This window comes from Oryctolagus cuniculus, chromosome 16 (assembly GCF_051225735.1).
Source record: "Oryctolagus cuniculus isolate XC-2025 breed Fujian yellow rabbit chromosome 16, ASM5122573v1, whole genome shotgun sequence".
NCBI lineage: Eukaryota > Metazoa > Chordata > Mammalia > Lagomorpha > Leporidae > Oryctolagus > Oryctolagus cuniculus.
The window spans coordinates 55,881,067-55,897,307 of NC_142882.1; the positions used below are offsets into that span (position 1 = coordinate 55,881,067).

At 41.0% G+C, this 16,241-nt stretch overlaps 1 protein-coding gene across 3 annotated transcripts in view; it reads left to right on the forward strand.

Moving 5' to 3' along the window:
- Positions 1-16,241, forward strand: part of TAX1BP1 (Tax1 binding protein 1) — an 89,037-nt gene that overhangs the window by 67,456 nt on the left and 5,340 nt on the right. For all 3 annotated transcript variants that reach the window (XM_051853244.3, XM_008261562.5, XM_051853246.3), the window contains 2 exons: positions 3,954-4,137; positions 4,479-4,627. In XM_051853244.3, coding sequence (XP_051709204.3) covers positions 3,954-4,137; positions 4,479-4,627 — 333 coding nt within the window. The remainder of the gene's footprint in view (positions 1-3,953; positions 4,138-4,478; positions 4,628-16,241) is intronic.

A 16,241-nucleotide genomic window follows, 5' to 3' on the forward strand; every position in this document is an offset into this window, starting at 1 on the left:
GTTAAGCCACTGTGTGTGATGCTGGAATCCTATATTGGGTGCTGGTTTGATTCCTGGCTGCTCCATTTCTGAAGCTACTCCCTGCTAATGCGCCTGGGAAAGCAGCAGAAGATGGCTCAAGTGTTTGAGCCCCTGCTCTCACGTGGGAGGCCCAGCTGAAGCTCCTGGTTTTGGCCTGGCCCAGCCTGGGCCATTACAACCATTTAGTAAGTGAACCAGCGGGTGGAAGAATCTCTCTCAATATCTCCCTTTCTGCACCTTCCAAAAAAAAATTTAGCAGCATTTCTAATGATTACCATAATTTGAAAGTTGTAATGAATATAAAGTCTATTTTGAGATGTTTGCAACAGCTGTCCTGTGAAATGAATCTACCTATGATTTCTGTCAGTTACCAGGTAATAGAGATGTACCCACTGTGGTTTTTGTGTGTGGATTTTTATGGTTGTTTTTGCCTTGTTTATAATTGAATGAATAACTGAATTTCAATTAGAAGTTAGTGAAAAGATACACATTTTTTCTCCCATGTAAGTTCATAGACCTTCTGAATTGGAAACATTGAAACATGGGCCCTTTTGAGAGGCTTTATGAATCCATGTTTAAGAATCTTGTCTTAGTCCAAATACTGTGTTTGTTTATGATTTGCAAATCCCCGTATTCTGTTTACTCCAATGAAGAATCAAAGCTGCTTATAGTTAGTCATTTTTCTTTTCCTGCATTTTATTTGATGGAGGAAGAGTATTAGAATAAATTCTGTACCTTGCAATTCTCTACAAAGTTGCTTGACTGGACCAATGCGTTCAAAAATCTTTTCATGAAACTTGTTATTCTATTTTGATAGGCTGTTTACAGAAGAATTTAGTGATGCTTCTCTAATTTGCTTAAACTTGTATGGAAGTATTTTATCATCTTTTTTTCTCCTTCTGTGTCCTCTTTTGCCTTCTCCTGAATCATGTTTGAAATACTTTTCGTATTTAATTCTTCCCACTTCTGTGTGTGTGTTTATGCGTGTGCCCACATACGTTGCAGCTTTCACAATCTTGAATTATGTAGCTGTAATCTGGTAGGGTTTGTGAGACATGACGGGAACTACTATGTTTCAAACACTTCTCAACAATTCCCCCAAGGCTTAGAAATAAATTCCTCAGGGTTGTTAGTGTGGAGCTGATGATCAGGTCCAAGTCAGCTGGATTACAGTCCACCAAGCTGTGCTGCCTTTCTGCTTAATTATTTATTTTGAGTATGCTCACTGTTGTTTTGCTAGGTTAACTTTAAAGGACCATTTTACCATGTTGTTATTGTTGAAGGACCTTAAGAACTGTTGTAATAAATGGTATGATATGGATTTGAAACATTCGACCCCTAACTTTTTTGTAGTAAGTCCTGCTGCTCTTAATATGTATCCTCAAGGGATGATAATTAGTAAAACCATCTGAACATTGCAGACTGTTTTTATTTGTTATAACCTTTGTTAATGCCTCTGGTTGCTTTTCAAAAATGGCTTCATTGAAGTACAACTTACATGTAATAAAATCTACTCTTTTAAATTGCAGTTTGATGAATTTAGACAAAAACATATAGTATCTATACCATACTTAAGCTATGTAATATTTCCATCACTGTACAGTGTTCTTTCATGTTCATTTGAAGTTATCTCTTCTTGCTGTCCTCAGTCCTAGACAACCATTGATCAACTTTATATCACTTTGTTAGTTTTCCCTTAGATAGCATTTTATGCAGTTATGCCAAATTTATCCATTAAGCAGTTGATGGGCTTTAATCCTTTAGACAAGCTGATGAGCATTTAGATTATTTCTGATATTTTGCTGTTATGAATCATGCTGCTATGAAAATTGTCATAGCAGGCTTTTCATGGATACATTTTCCTTTATTGGGGGTAGATACCAAGGAGTAGGCATGCTGACTTGTAGGGTTCTGTTTTTAAGAACAGTCACATTGTTTTTCTTTTTTTTTTTTATTTGACAGGTAGAGTTAGAGAGAGAAAGGTCTTCCTTCCATTGGTTTACTCCCCTAATGGCCGCTACGGCTGGTGCTGCACTGATCCGAAGCCAGGAGCTGGGTACTTCCTCCCGGTCTCCCATGTGGGTGCAGGGACCCAAGCACTTGGGCCACAGCAGATAGCTGGACTGGAAGAGGAGCAACCGGGACTAGTACCCGGCACCCCAACCAGGACTAGAACCCAGGGTGCTGGCACCGCAGGTGGAGGATTAGCCAAGTGAGCCACGGCACAGGCCTTTCTTTTTCTTTTTTTAAAGATTTATTTATTTATTTGAAAGAGTTACACAGAGAGAAGGAGAGGCAGAGAGAGAGAGAGAGAGAGAGAGAGAGTGAGAGAGAGTGAGTCAGTCTTCCATCTGTTGGTTCATTCTCCAGTTGGCTGCAATGGCTGGAGCTGTGCCGATCTGAAGCCAGGAGCCAGGAGCTTCTTTCCGGATCTCCCATGAGGGTGCAGGGGCCCAAGGCCTTGGGCCATCTTCTACTGCTTTCCCAGGCCGTAGCAGAGAGCTGGATGGGAAGTGGAGCAGACAGGTCTCTAACCAGCGTCCATATGGGATGCTGGCACTGTTATGCCAGAGCTCCAGCTCCAATCACATTGTTTCTCGAAGTGGCTAAACCATTTTGCATTTTTTCATTTCTGCCAGCAGTAAATGGATATCCTCGTCAGCACCTGGTGTTTGTCTATCTTTTAGTCAGTGGTGTCTAGTATTATCTCACTGTGACTTTAATTTCCCTAATAAATTGTGACGCTGAGGATCTTTCTTGGGCTTTTAAGCTTTTTTTATTCCGTTGTGAAGTGTCTGTTCAGATCGTTTACCCATTTTTCTATTTTGTTGTTGTCATCTTTGATTGTTTTTGGTTGTAATTGTTCCCTTAAGTATTCCAGAGTTATTTCTGGCATGTAACTTCCTTGCCAGATATATTGCAAATTTTTTGTCTCAATCTGTGGCTTGCCTTTTCATATTTAAAAATATTATCTTTTGAAGATAAAAGCTTTTAATATTGAAGTAGTCCAGTTTATCAGCATCAGCTTGTTTGTGCTATTATGTCCTATCTTAAACTTTTGAGTAAGTTACAAACACTTTCTCCTAATTTTTTCCCTAGAAGTTTTATAGTTTTACTTTATTTTATTTTATTTTATTTTTATTTATTTATTTATTTATTTTTTTGACAGGCAGAGTGGACAGTGAGAGAGAGAGACAGAGAGAAAGGTCTTCCTTTGCCATTGGTTCACCCTCCAATGGCTGCCGCGGCCGGCGCGCTGTGGCCGGCGCACCGCGCTGATCCGATGGCAGGAGCCAGGAGCCAGGTGCTTTTCCTGGTCTCCCATGGGGTGCAGGGCCCAAGCACCTGGGCCATCCTCCACTGCACTCCCTGGCCACAGCAGAGGGCTGGCCTGGAAGAGGGGCAACCGGGACAGAATCCGGCACCCCGACCGGGACTAGAACCCGGTGTGCCGGCGCCGCTAGGCGGAGGATTAGCCTAGTGAGCCACGGCGCCGGCCTATAGTTTTACTTTAAATTTATGATCTATTTAATTTTTTTGTGGTATGTTATGTATTCAGAATTTATGTATTTGTATGTGAATACTCAGCTTTTTAGCATTTTAGTCTGAAAAACTTTTTTCCTATGTTGAATTATATCTGCTGCATCTTTGTTGAAAATGATTCTGTTGTTGGTTTTTGGACTGTATTCTGTTCTAATGATTCTTATCAGTGGTCAGTAAACTAAAGTCTGTGAATAAACTGTGGTTTGTGAACTGGTTTTGTAAAGGTTTATTAGCATATGACCATGCCATTCATGTCGTAATTATGTATGATAGCAACAACATAGGGAAATAATTTTGTTGTTGTGCTATTGTGTTGTACCTAAAAATTAAATCTGCCCTTCTCATACTGGATTGCTTTAGTTACTCATCTTTGCTTTTGTTAATTTTAGGAACTTAAAAGGAGTCTAGACAATAAAACAGAAAGGAAAATGGACGATCAAAATTCTCAGAGTTCTCAGCAGGTCTCACAATGTCTCAGCACATGCTCAGAGCAGAATGGTCATGTTCCTGCACTGCCAAGTGCACAGCCAGTTCTGCAGTATGGTAATCCTTATGTCACACAGGAAACAAGAGGTTAGTAAAGTACTTTTCATTTGGGGTTAACTGAATCTGGAGGTTTTTTTTTTTTTTTTGCATGTATTTTCATGAGATTATAGAACTGATGGTACTCAAATAGAAACATTATTTGTATATTTAGCAGTTTTAATGTTTAGCACTGATACCAGCCTCTTCTAGACTTGAAGCACCATGAAAGAATAGTCTTATTTCTTTTATATGTAGTTTTTGGCTAGGTTAAAAGTAAAATATATGTTTTCATACACCAAAATTTTTTTTTTATCTTTCATCATATTTACACATGGAGATGCTGCTTTTAGTAACTGGTTTCACCTACCTTTCCAAAATTTTTATTACAGATGGAGCAGATGGTGCTTTTTACCCAGATGAAATCCAAAGGCCACCTATGAGAGTCCCTTCTTGGGGACTGGAAGACAATGTTGTCTGTAGCCAGCCTGCTCGAAACCTTAGTCGGCCCGATGGTTTAGAAGACCCTGAGGATAGCAAAGTAAATTGAATTTCCATTGTCTGAGCATGTCCCTTTCATTTTCCGTTGTGTGGAGAGTTAAGGGTATGTGTGTCTGTGTGTCTGTGTATGCATGTAGGAAGAGAATATGCTCTTCAGTGTGCATGGTTTTTGGAATGAAAAATCAAAAATTGCTGCAGACTTACACTGTAGGACTCATATACTAAAGTAAAAGATTAAGTTGAGAGAATGAGCTCAGAATACTGTAACTGTGACATACTTGTTCTTGATCGTCACTTACTCCATAGCTTACTATAGCCTGGATTGTAGATGTACCAGGCTGGAAGGAACGAAGTATTCATGGCAATAGTTTTCTTTTTGGGAGGAATACTGTTATAGACATTAGGTATTTATGTAGCATTTTTTATTCACTGGAAGCAATATAATACTAATGATAATTGAATTAGTTTGTAGCTTGTCATTTTTTATTTAAGAGATTTCTTTAATGAATTTAATAAATAGGTTCATTTCTTCAGAGTAACTCTTTTTGGAAATTTGGTTCTTCAAGCAGCTCCTTTTGGATTTCTTATACATTAAGATGAATTTAAAAGAAATGCTTTATTGTGCTCTGTGCAAGTACAGTGGTATCATGACCTGTTTCTCATTTAATCTAGTTTGCTGCATTTAATTGCTATTAACCTTTGCAGAAACTGATCAGTGTTCAGACAGGCATGATTTTAGCCTAGTGTTCAACACCCATAATGGAGAAAAATGTATTTCTCCCTACTGCCTTTTGGCCTCCCGTGTCCATTACTGGGGATAATTAGGAAAACTGTCAGAACTTTTGTAGCCTATTTAAGGTCTAGAGTATCGTCTTAGTGCTTTTTCACACCTTTACTTCACGTTTTGCATATTTAATCTGATCATTCTTGGCACAGATGTTGCATGTGACAAGCCCTTCTCTTCTGTAGTCATCTGCTTCAGTTTAATTAGCAGAATGTTCTTTCTGATCTGTGTGCTTTGCCCTCCTGCAAACCCATGAGAAGCGGTGTTAGAGTCTTGTGCTCATTTGCTGACATGCTTAGATTTGGTAATGAAATGGAAGGAAGACTCTTAATGCGCATACCTTAAGTAATAATATTTTGCAATCAGATTTTTCATATTAGTAATTTTTATGTACATTAAGAACTTTAAATTTTTTCTTATTACAACAGAGATCACTTCCAAATGAAGTGTTTTGGTAAGGGTTATAGTAAGAATAGGGGTAGCAAATATGAGTTGACCTATTCCTTCTCTCTGTTTCTCTGCCCTGAGAGTGATTATCAGCCACAGGCTGTAGCACTTCAAAGTCTGGTTGAGGCAACTGTCCATTTCATCCTGCCCCAATGCCTTTACCTACCTATTGCCTCTCCTCTGTCCTAGAAACTGTGGCCAGCTGTCAGACTGAAAGCCTTTTATTGACTCCCTTTACTTAATCATTGCAGTAATTGTAAAATAATTATGATGATGGTGACAACGGTAAACATTTCTGTAGGTTAATCTGCAAGCAAATGCTAAAACCAAGCACTTTGGAAACAGTAACTCATTTCTTTGTTCTAGCAGTCCTTTGAGGTAGGAAGTATTAATATCATTGTTTTATAGTTGAGGAAACCAATAGATTAAATGGCTTGCCCCAAGTCACGCAGCTGGGAAGGGTCAAGGTGGAAATTGAACCTCATCAGTTTGCATGTAGGAGTGATGATTGTAACCACCTATTAGACTAAACCAGAAGTTCACATGCTTTTCTCAGTTTATGGTACTCTGTATGTATCAGCTCAGAAATTTTTTCAGAGTACCTATCCTAGGCCAAAAGAAATACCTAACAGGTTTAGTAACTATTTGAATAAATGATACGGAAATTGAAAATAAAACATTTTAATTTTATTCTTAAATAGACACAGGGATGGATGTGACCTGTAGGCCAGTATATAGCTTCTTAGGCCTTGCAGTCAGATTGGACAAGCCCACCTCATTTCCACTTTGATATGGTATTGACTTGGGGGCTTCAGAAATTCATGGATGATCCACATTGTCCTTTTTTTTTTTTCTTTTTAAAGATTTATTTATTTATTTGAAAGAGTTACACAGAGAAAGGAGAGGCAGAGAGGCCCAAGGCCTTGGGCCATCTTCTACTGCTTTCCCAGGCCATAGCAGAGAGCTGGATCGGAAGAGGAGCAGCCGGGACTAAAACTGGCGCCCATATGGGATGCAGGTGCTTAAGGCCAGGGTGTTAACCCCCTGTGCCACAGCGCTGGCCCCCACATTGTCTTTTATTTTTTTATTTTTTTTGACCGAGTAGACAGAGACAGAAAGGTCTTCCTTTTGCCGTTGGTTCACCCTCCAGTGGCCGGCGTGCTGTGGCCGGTGCACCGCGCTGATCCGATGGCAGGAGCCAGGTACTTCTCCTGGTCTCCCATGGGGTGCAGGGCCCAAGCACTTGGGCCATCCTCCACTGCACTCCCTGGCCACAGCAGAGAGCTGGCCTGGAAGAGGGGCAACCGGGACAGAATCCGGCGCCCCGACCGGGACTAGAACCCGGTGTGCCAGCGCCGCAAGGCGGAGGATTAGCCTAGTGAGCTGCGGCGCCGGCCCCCACATTGTCTTCTAATTTCATTTTTCCACGAACGTTTTGGAGGACCCTCATATATCATAGCAACAGCCAAAAACCCAACTTCTCAAAGTTGGATATCATTGAAAGGAAAGTAGCATCATTTAAAGTTGAACCTGTGAGCTCTCTTGAACTAGTTATTCATGTTGTATCTGAAAACCATTGACTATTTATGAATATTTAATATCACTAGACAATTAAAATTCATCTCATAGTGCTCCATTTGCTATAGTGTGCAGGCACTTTTGTATCCAGTTTTTAGAACCAGGAGCCTCAATCCTTGCTACTCAAAAAAATTGGTGTGTATGTGAGCAGTAGTATTATCTTTTAGGATTTTGTTGGAAATGCAGAACCTCCTGCTGCACTCCAGACTGAGAATTGACTGTGTTTAACAAAATACTGAGATGATCATATGCTCAGTTAAGTTTGGTATGCTCTGGTGTAAACTTCCTAACCCCATCATTCAAGGGTGGATGACTTTTCTTCCCTTAATGCACATCTCACTTTCAATTTTATTTCATGCATTTCTTCATTGTTTCCTTCTCACCTTTGTTTCTTGCCCTCCCTCTGAATGAGACTCACACATTCTGTTGCTGCAGTTTGTAGCTTTCCTCATGAATAACTTCACTCTGAACCCCCAAACTGAAGACAATTTTTGCCAATACACATTTTGTTTTTCTCATGAGTTTTTAGCTTTCATTCTCAGAAGGGTTTGTGACTTCTCAAAGGGTCTGTGACTCCAAAATTGTTGAAACCCACTGTTTGAAAGAATCAGGGTTTGTTTGCATTTGTCACATAGCATCATTTGTTTGCCTTTCTGAAGTATTGTCATTTTTCATTTGTTGTCTAATTTTAAAAGTTTAATTTTAATGTGCTTGCTGTTTACAAAAGTAGCATATGCTTAGAGTCAATTCATTTTTATCAAGAATGCCAGGATGGCCGGCGCCGCGGCTCACTAGGCTAATCCTCCGCCTTGCGGCGCCGGCATACCGGGTTCTAGTCCCGGTCGGGGCGCCGGATTCTGTCTCGGTTGCCCCTCTTCCAGGCCAGCTCTCTGCTGTGGCCAGGGAGTGCAGTGGAAGATGGCCCAAGTGCTTGGGCCCTGCACCCCATGGGAGACCAGGAGAAGCACCTGGCTCCTGCCATTGGATCAGTGCGGTGCGCTGGCCACAGCACGCTGGCCGCGGTGGCCATTGGAGGGTGAACCAATGGCAAAGGAAGACCTTTCTCTCTGTCTCTCTCTCTCACTGTCCACTCTGCCTGTCAAAAACAAAAACAAAAACAAAAAATCAACTGTCCTGAGTCATTGTTATTTAACTGATGTGCTAGCATTCCAGTATCTTGTTAGAAACATCTCTGGGCCTGCTGCTGTGGCGTAGTAGGCTAAGACTCTGCCTACCGCACTGGCATCCCATATGGGTGCCAGGTGAAGTCCTGGCTACTTCTCTTCTAATCCAGCTCTCTGCTTTTGGCTTGGGAAAGCAGTGGAAGATGGCCCAAGGGCTCAGGCCTTGAATCCACATGGGAGACCTGGAAAAAGCACCTGGTTCCTGGCTTTGGATCAACTCAGCTCCAGCCATTGTAGCCATCTGGGGAATGAACCAGCAGATGGAAGACTTTTATCTCTCTCTCCCTCTCTCTGTAACTCTACATCTCAAATAAATAAAATCTTAAAAAAAAGAAAAATAAAAAGAAACATCTCCATTAGTCATTTACAAATAGTACATGACCTGAAAATATAGCAAGGATGATTCAGCAGTATCTTTAGTCAGCTTATTTTTTCAGTAAGCTAAAGTATCTGATGGTAGAGAATAATGTTTAATAGTTTTTATTGGCCGGCGCTGCAGCTTACTAGGTTAATCCTTCGCCTTGCGGCGCTGGCACACCGGGTTCTAGTCCCGGTCGGGGTGCCGGATTCTGTCCCGGTTGCCCCTCTTCCAGGCCAGCTCTCTGCTGTGGCCAGGGAGTGCAGTGGAGGATGGCCCAAGTGCTTGGGCCCTGCACCCCTTGAGAGACCAGGATAAGTACCTGGCTCCTGCCATCGGATCAGCGCGGTGTGCCGGCCACAGCGCGCTGGCCGCGGCGGCCATTGGAGGGTGAACCAACGGCAAAAGGCAGACCTTTCTCTCTGTCTCTCTCTCTCACTGTCCACTCTGCCTGTCAAAAAAAAAAATAAATTAATTAATTAAAAAAGAATGCCAGGACACTTCATTGAAAAAAGAATAGCCTTTGCAACAAATGGTGCACACCCGTTTTGGTGAGAGAACAAATTTAAACTGCTACCCCCACTGTCTACAAAAACCAATCGCATTTGAACCTCAGTGTAAGAGCTAAAACTGTAAAACTCAAGAAGATAGAGATGAATCTTTGTGATTGGAGATTTCTTAGATACTACATCAAAAGCATAAACAGCAAGGAAAAATGATAATTGGACATCATCAAAGGGTTAAATGAATCCTGTGATTTTTTTCTTGAAATACTTTTCTACATAATTATTTCTAATTGGTCCTATATGCCTAATTCGCATCTCTTAATGCTGAATTTTCCCTTTTCTATAACATATACTCCTTCATATAGTAAGGGCTGTTTAAATGTTTGTGATTAATGGTTTAGTTTAAAGAAATGCTTTTGCTTCTATTTTTTGCCTAATAAACTTTAAAATTTAGGTCATCCTCTTTTTTTTTTTTTTTAAATTTATTTATTTATTTGAAAGGCAGAGTTACACAGAAAGAGAAGGAGAGGCAGAGAGAGAGAGCGAGCGAGAGAGTGAGCTTCCATTCACTGGTTCACTCCCCAGATGGTCGCAACAGCTGGAGCTATGCCCATTCAAAGCCAGGAGCTTCTTCCTGGTCTCCCACACAGGTGCAGGGGCCCATGAACTTAGACCATCTTCCGCTTTCCCAGGCTTTAGCAGAGAGCTGGATGGGAAGTGGAGCACTTGAACCAGTGCCCATATGGTATGCGGGTACTGTAGGCAGTGACTTTACCTGCTATATCACAGCGCTGGACCCCCTAGGTCATCTTAAAGTAGTTAATTTTTGTTGACAACTTAATTGAGATGTAATTTACTTGTCATTTGAAGTAGTACAATTTAATGGTTTTTAATATATTTACTATCACCCACACCAATTTTAGAATGTTTTCCTCACTACCTAAAGAAACCCAGTACCCTTTAACAGTCACCTCTCCCTTCTATCTCTCCAGTCCAAGATACCCTTAATCTATTTTCTTTCTTTATATTTTGGCCTATTATAGACTTCCACTCATAAAAATCAGATGATATAATATGTAGACTTTTGTGACTGGCTGCCTTCACTTAGCATAATGTTTTCAAGGTTAACCATATTCAGTATTATTCTTTCATGGACTGATGCGTTACTAGAAGTGAATATCTGGCAAAGCTTAATAGTATCTCCTGAAGAGAGACTTGAACTGGCACTCTGATATGGGATGCCAGTGTTGGAAGCGACAGCTTAAGCTGGTATGCTGCAATGCTGACCCCACGTACATATTTATTTCCTGTTGTTGAATTTATTGCTTATTATCTGGCAATATTTCCTCTTGTTGAATTGAAACCTTTATCATTATATGGTAATCTATTTTATCTGATATAGGCATATGCCTGCTTGCTTTTCATGTTAATTTGCATGGTATATCTTTTTCTGTCACTTTGCTTTCAGTCTGTATGTGTTTTTACTGATGAAGTGAATTTCCTGTAGGCTGTAGTTTGGTTTTTTCCTTTAAATCCATTCAGCCAGTCTGTATTTTTAATTGAGGAATGTAATCCATTTACATTCACGGTTATTATTGGTAAGTAAAGAATTATTATTGTCATTCTTTTAACTTTTTTTCTGGTTATTTTGTGTATCTTCTCTTCCTGTCGTTCATCTTTGTGGTTTGATGTTTTCCTGTATAGTTCTTATTCTTTGTGTATCTGCTTGACTTGAATTTTATACTTTGCATCATGATGGTAGTAGCTATTTTGCTGCTAGGGTTAAGAATCCCTTTAACATTTCTTGTAGGACATGACTGATGGTGATTAATTCCCTCAGGTTTTTCTTGTCATGGAAAGTGACATTTCTGAAGGATGGCTTTGCTGGGTCTCATAGTGTTCTTAGTTGGCAGTCTTTTTCCCCCTAGGACTTTGTGTCATTTCATTCTCTTCTGGCCTGTGAGGTTTCTGCCGAGAGGTCTAATGAGGTTTCTCTTCTAAATGGGCACTTTTCTCCTGCCTTTCTAGGTATTCTGTCTTGTACTTTGGACACTTAACGTTTCAGGATATTTTTTGATCAAATCTATTAGGAAACCTTTGAGAACTTCCTTGTCCTGGATGTCATTATCGTTTCCTAAATTTGGAAAGTTTTCAGCAGTTACTTAGTTGAATTCCTTTTATGTGCCTTTCCACTTCTGTTCTCCTTGAACACTCAAAGTGTGAATGTTTGCTCACTTAATAGTGTCTTCTAAGTCTCAAAGACTTTTTTTCTTCTTTTTTAAAATAGAGAATATTCTTTTTGAAAATTCCAGGATTAATGAGATATTTTTGTTATTACATCAGACTTTGGGAACTGCTAGGCTTTTTCTTTCTTAAATCTTAATAATGTATAAATCTCTTGATTAGGTAGGAAGAAATTACCTTTTTAAAAGGCAGAGTTAAGAGAGAGCTTCTATCGTCATGTTTACTCCCCAAATGGCCTCAGTGGCCGGAGCTGGGATGATCTGCAGCCAGGAGTTTCTTTCAGGTCTTCCATGTGTGGAAGCACTTGGGCCGTCTTCTGCTGCCTTCCTAGACACATTAGCAGGGAGCTGGATCAGAAGTGGAGCAGCAGCAGGGACTCGAACCAGTGGCCATGTGGGTTGCCGGCGCTGCAGGTGGTGGCTCTACTCACTACACGAGAGTGCTGCCCTCCGTGCTTCTAAAGATTTATTTATTTATTTTGAAAGAGTTACAGAGAGGGAGGAAGAGATAGAGAGCGAGCTTCGGTCCGTTGGTTCACTTCCCAGATGGCTGCAATGGCTAGCACTTGGGCCATCTTCCACTGCTTTTCCCAGGCCTTATTAGCAGGGAGTTGGGTTGGAAGTAGAGCAGCTGGGATACAGATTGGCACCCATATGGCATGCCAGTATTCCAGGAGGCAGCTTTACCCACTGTGTCACAATGCCAGCCCCAAATTTTCTTCTTTTTAAATATGGGTTGCTTCCAAAGAAATATCTTAAAGGTCCAATTATTTTTTCTGCCTGACAAATTCTATTGAGATGATCAGTTGTATTTTAAATTTCCATTTATTGAGTTTTCAGCTCTAAGATTTCAGATTGGTTCCTTTTTAACCTCTTTGCTGAATTTCTCATTCGTATCATGAATTGTTTTCCTAATTAGGTTGGATTGTTTGTCTACACTTTGTTATATCTTACTAAGCTTCTTTAAAATCATTCTTCTGAATTCTTTGTTAGGCAATTCATCAGTTTCCTTTTCTTTGGGGTGCATTGCTAGAGAGTTGTTGGGTTCCTTTGAAGGCATTATAGTAACTTTTTTTTTATTGCTTATGTCCTTCTGTTATTTACACATCTGGTATGTCACTTGCTTTTACCAGTTCTATAGGGTGGCTTTTTATTTAAAGACGGTGCCTAGGGTGTTTGTTGCATATGCTGCGTTGACTTTGTTCCATGTGGGTGGTTCAGTGTAGTATCTGTGTAGCTTCTTCAGCTGTAATCTATATTGACAGTGTCTGCAAGTGCCCGGGCTACAGGGATTGTAGCATTGAGCTGTTAGCTGGGATGCAGCTCCTTTAGGCAGTGTGAGTTTGTTGGCAGCTTAGCATAGTGTGCCTAGCTGGTGGTGCGGTACATTTATTAATCCCATGCAAAGGAGTGGCCACCCCAACCAGTGCCAGCTAGCTATGGCACTATGTGTCCAGGAGCAAGGTGGGATGCCTGTCAGTGTGTCCGAGGGCTGCAGGATTGACGTTTTGGGGCCTTCATGGTCGATCTTCTGCAGGAGGTATGCCCAGTTGCTTTCTGGGTCGAAGGTAGATGAGCCAGGCTTGAGTCTGCTTTTCAGGGCCCTGAATGGCGGAGCTTCTGAGAAGAGGTTGCTGAACTGCTTGGTGGGGCTGCAGGAGAGTAGTGGAGCCACCTGACTGTTTCCCAGGAGCTCCAGTTGGCTGAGCTACACAAGGCGAGTTGTGGGATTGCATCCTGGGCAGGCTGGAAAAGGTGGCTCCGTGGAGCAGGAGCCTGGGTAGGGGAGGATAAAATTGGGGCCATGCTGTTTTCACCAGGGTGGTGTAGTGGTATTATAACCCAGCAGCTCCCCAAACGGGCTCAGGGCCTCAGGGCTGCAAGGTTCTCCAGTGGTAAATGTTTAGTGGGGTTTTTCAGTCTTTACTCTGAGCCTCATGGCTCAGGGCTGATTTCAAGACATGGAATGTAGGGCTGGTGTTGTGGCATAGAGGGTTAAGCCTCCACCTGCAGTGCCAACATCCCATATAGGTGCCAGCTCCACATCCAGTCCAACTCTCTACTGATATTCCTGGGAAAACAGTGGAAAATGACTCAAATACTTGGGGGTCTGCCACCCATGTGGGAGACCTGGATGAAGCTCTTGGCTTCATCCTTGCCATTGCAGCCTTTTGGGGAGTGAGCCAGCAGATGGAAGATCTCTCTTTCAAATAAATAAATACATCTCTAAAGTAAAAGAAAAAGATGGAATGGCAGATGTTTGTATTTAGTTCCCTTCTTTTTAAGGCTATTGTGTATGTTGCTGTACAAAGTCTACCACATCCCTACTACACTCTGATGCTCTGTGTCAGACACTCTAGTGACATAGCTATTTTTTCATTGTTTTGGCTCTTTGTTGGAGGAAAATGCACTAGGAATCCCTAATCCATTATCCTGGAGATGTTATTCTGGAACCTGGATATTTGATGGAACATTAATCTAGATGTTTGTGATTACGATGTCTGAGAAATCCCATGATCTGCTGTCTGCAAGCTAGAGACCCAGGAAAGCCAGTGGTGTAGTTGAGTCTGGGTCTGAAGGACTGAGAACCAGGGAGCAAATGCTGTAAGTCCCAGGCTGAGGGCAGGAGAAGGTGAGGGGTCTCGAGCAGTGAGGCAGGAAAAAAGGGACTCTGAAGTGTTGGCTTTGGCCTTAGCAGATATTGAAGTTCTTGAACAATGAATGCTCTCAAAATAAAATAATAATTCCCAACTTAGTAAAAGTTTTAAGTGATGAACCTCTTTCTTCCTTGACATTTGTTAATAATTTCTGAATAATTCCAAAATATTTTAATTGATAATTCCTAGCAAATGTGTAATGACAACTAGAATTTTGGAAATCTTGAATAGTCTACAGTCGGTATACTAATGATTCAGATGGTGTCGTTAACCCAGAATATCCATTGCCAGAATTTGGTCATGATAGCATTTTTAAAATTTGTGGTAGAATACATATAAAACTTACCATCTTAACTTTTAAAACGTTCAGTTCTGTAGTATTAAGCATATTCATATTGTTGTGTGACCAGTCTCCAGAAACTCTTTGCATCTTGCAAAACTGGAACCTCTTATCCATTAAACAACTCTCACCCTTGTTGCCCAGAACCTTCCTTCTCAGGCACTCTGAATGTGACTGCTCGAGGTAACCTCATGGAAACAGCATTTGCCTTTTTGTGATTGGTTTGTTTCCCCTTAGCATAATATCTTCAAGCTTTATGATGTAAGCATGTGCTAGAAATTCCGTCCTTTTGAATAAGGCTAAAAAATACTCCATTTTATAGATATGTGCCCCATTTTATTTATCCGTACATCCATCGATAGACTTGTGGCTATGGTGAATAGTGCAGCTTTGAACATTTGTGTGCAAATATCTGTTCAAGTCCCTGCTGTCAGTGTTTTTGGATATCTACTCATAAGTGGAATTGCTGGATCATATGGTAATTCCATTTTTAATTCTTTGAGGAAGTACCATATAATCATGATTGCATTTGAAATTTTGTGATCTAACCCTATTTTATTGTCTGAGAGGTTAACCTATTTTAATAGTATTTCAAATGTCCAAGCTGGTTATATACTTTAATATAAGAAAAGAAACATATTTTAGCATAGAGGATATTTTGAGTTAAGCATATCAGAAGATCTTAGGCTTCAGGTAGAGTTGTATTTTTTTCTTTTTTAAGATTTATTTATTTGAAAGAGGTAGAGATAGAGGTGTTCCATCTGCTGGTTCACTCCCCAAATGGCTGCAACCGCCAGAGCTGACCTAATGCGAAACCAGGAGTCGGGAGCTTCTTCCTGGTCTCCCATGCCGGTGTAGGGGTCCAAGGACTTGGACCATCTTCCACTGCTTTCCCAGATGCATTAGCAGGGAGCTGGATGGGAAGTGGAACAGCTGGGACTCGAACTGGTGCGCATATGGGATGCTTGCACTGCAGGCCAGGGCTTTAACCCACTGTGCCACAGTGCCAGCCCCTCAGGTAGAGCTTTATATTGTTATCTTTGTTTTAAAGCCATTTGTAATATAAACAGTATTATATTGATAGGCATAAAGGTACACGACTAAAAGGGGTTTAGGTCTTTGAAGGAATTAAAATACCATGAATAAAAGTAACATTCAGTGATGTCATGTTCTTTTAAGGTGTATAACTGTGATCTACTGCTGAATACTCCCTGGATATTTGAGTTCTTGTCCTGCTTTTCTTAAAAAAGCCTCACTTCCCAATCTAATTTGTTTTAAATCTGTGGTTTTGGAAACTGACCACGCTTAATGAGTTAAATAGAATAAATGTATTTTTTTAAAAAATTCTTTTTTAAAAGGCAGAGTTAGAGGGGAAGAGAGAGATCTTCCATCTGCTGGTCCACTCCCCAAATGGCCGCAATGGCTAGGGTGGGGCCAGGCCAAAGCCAGGAGCTTCATCTAGGTCTCCCACGTGAGAGCAGGGGCCCAAGGACTTGGGCCACCCTCTGCTACTTTCTCAGGCATATTAGCAGGGAGCTGGATCAGAAATAGAGCAGC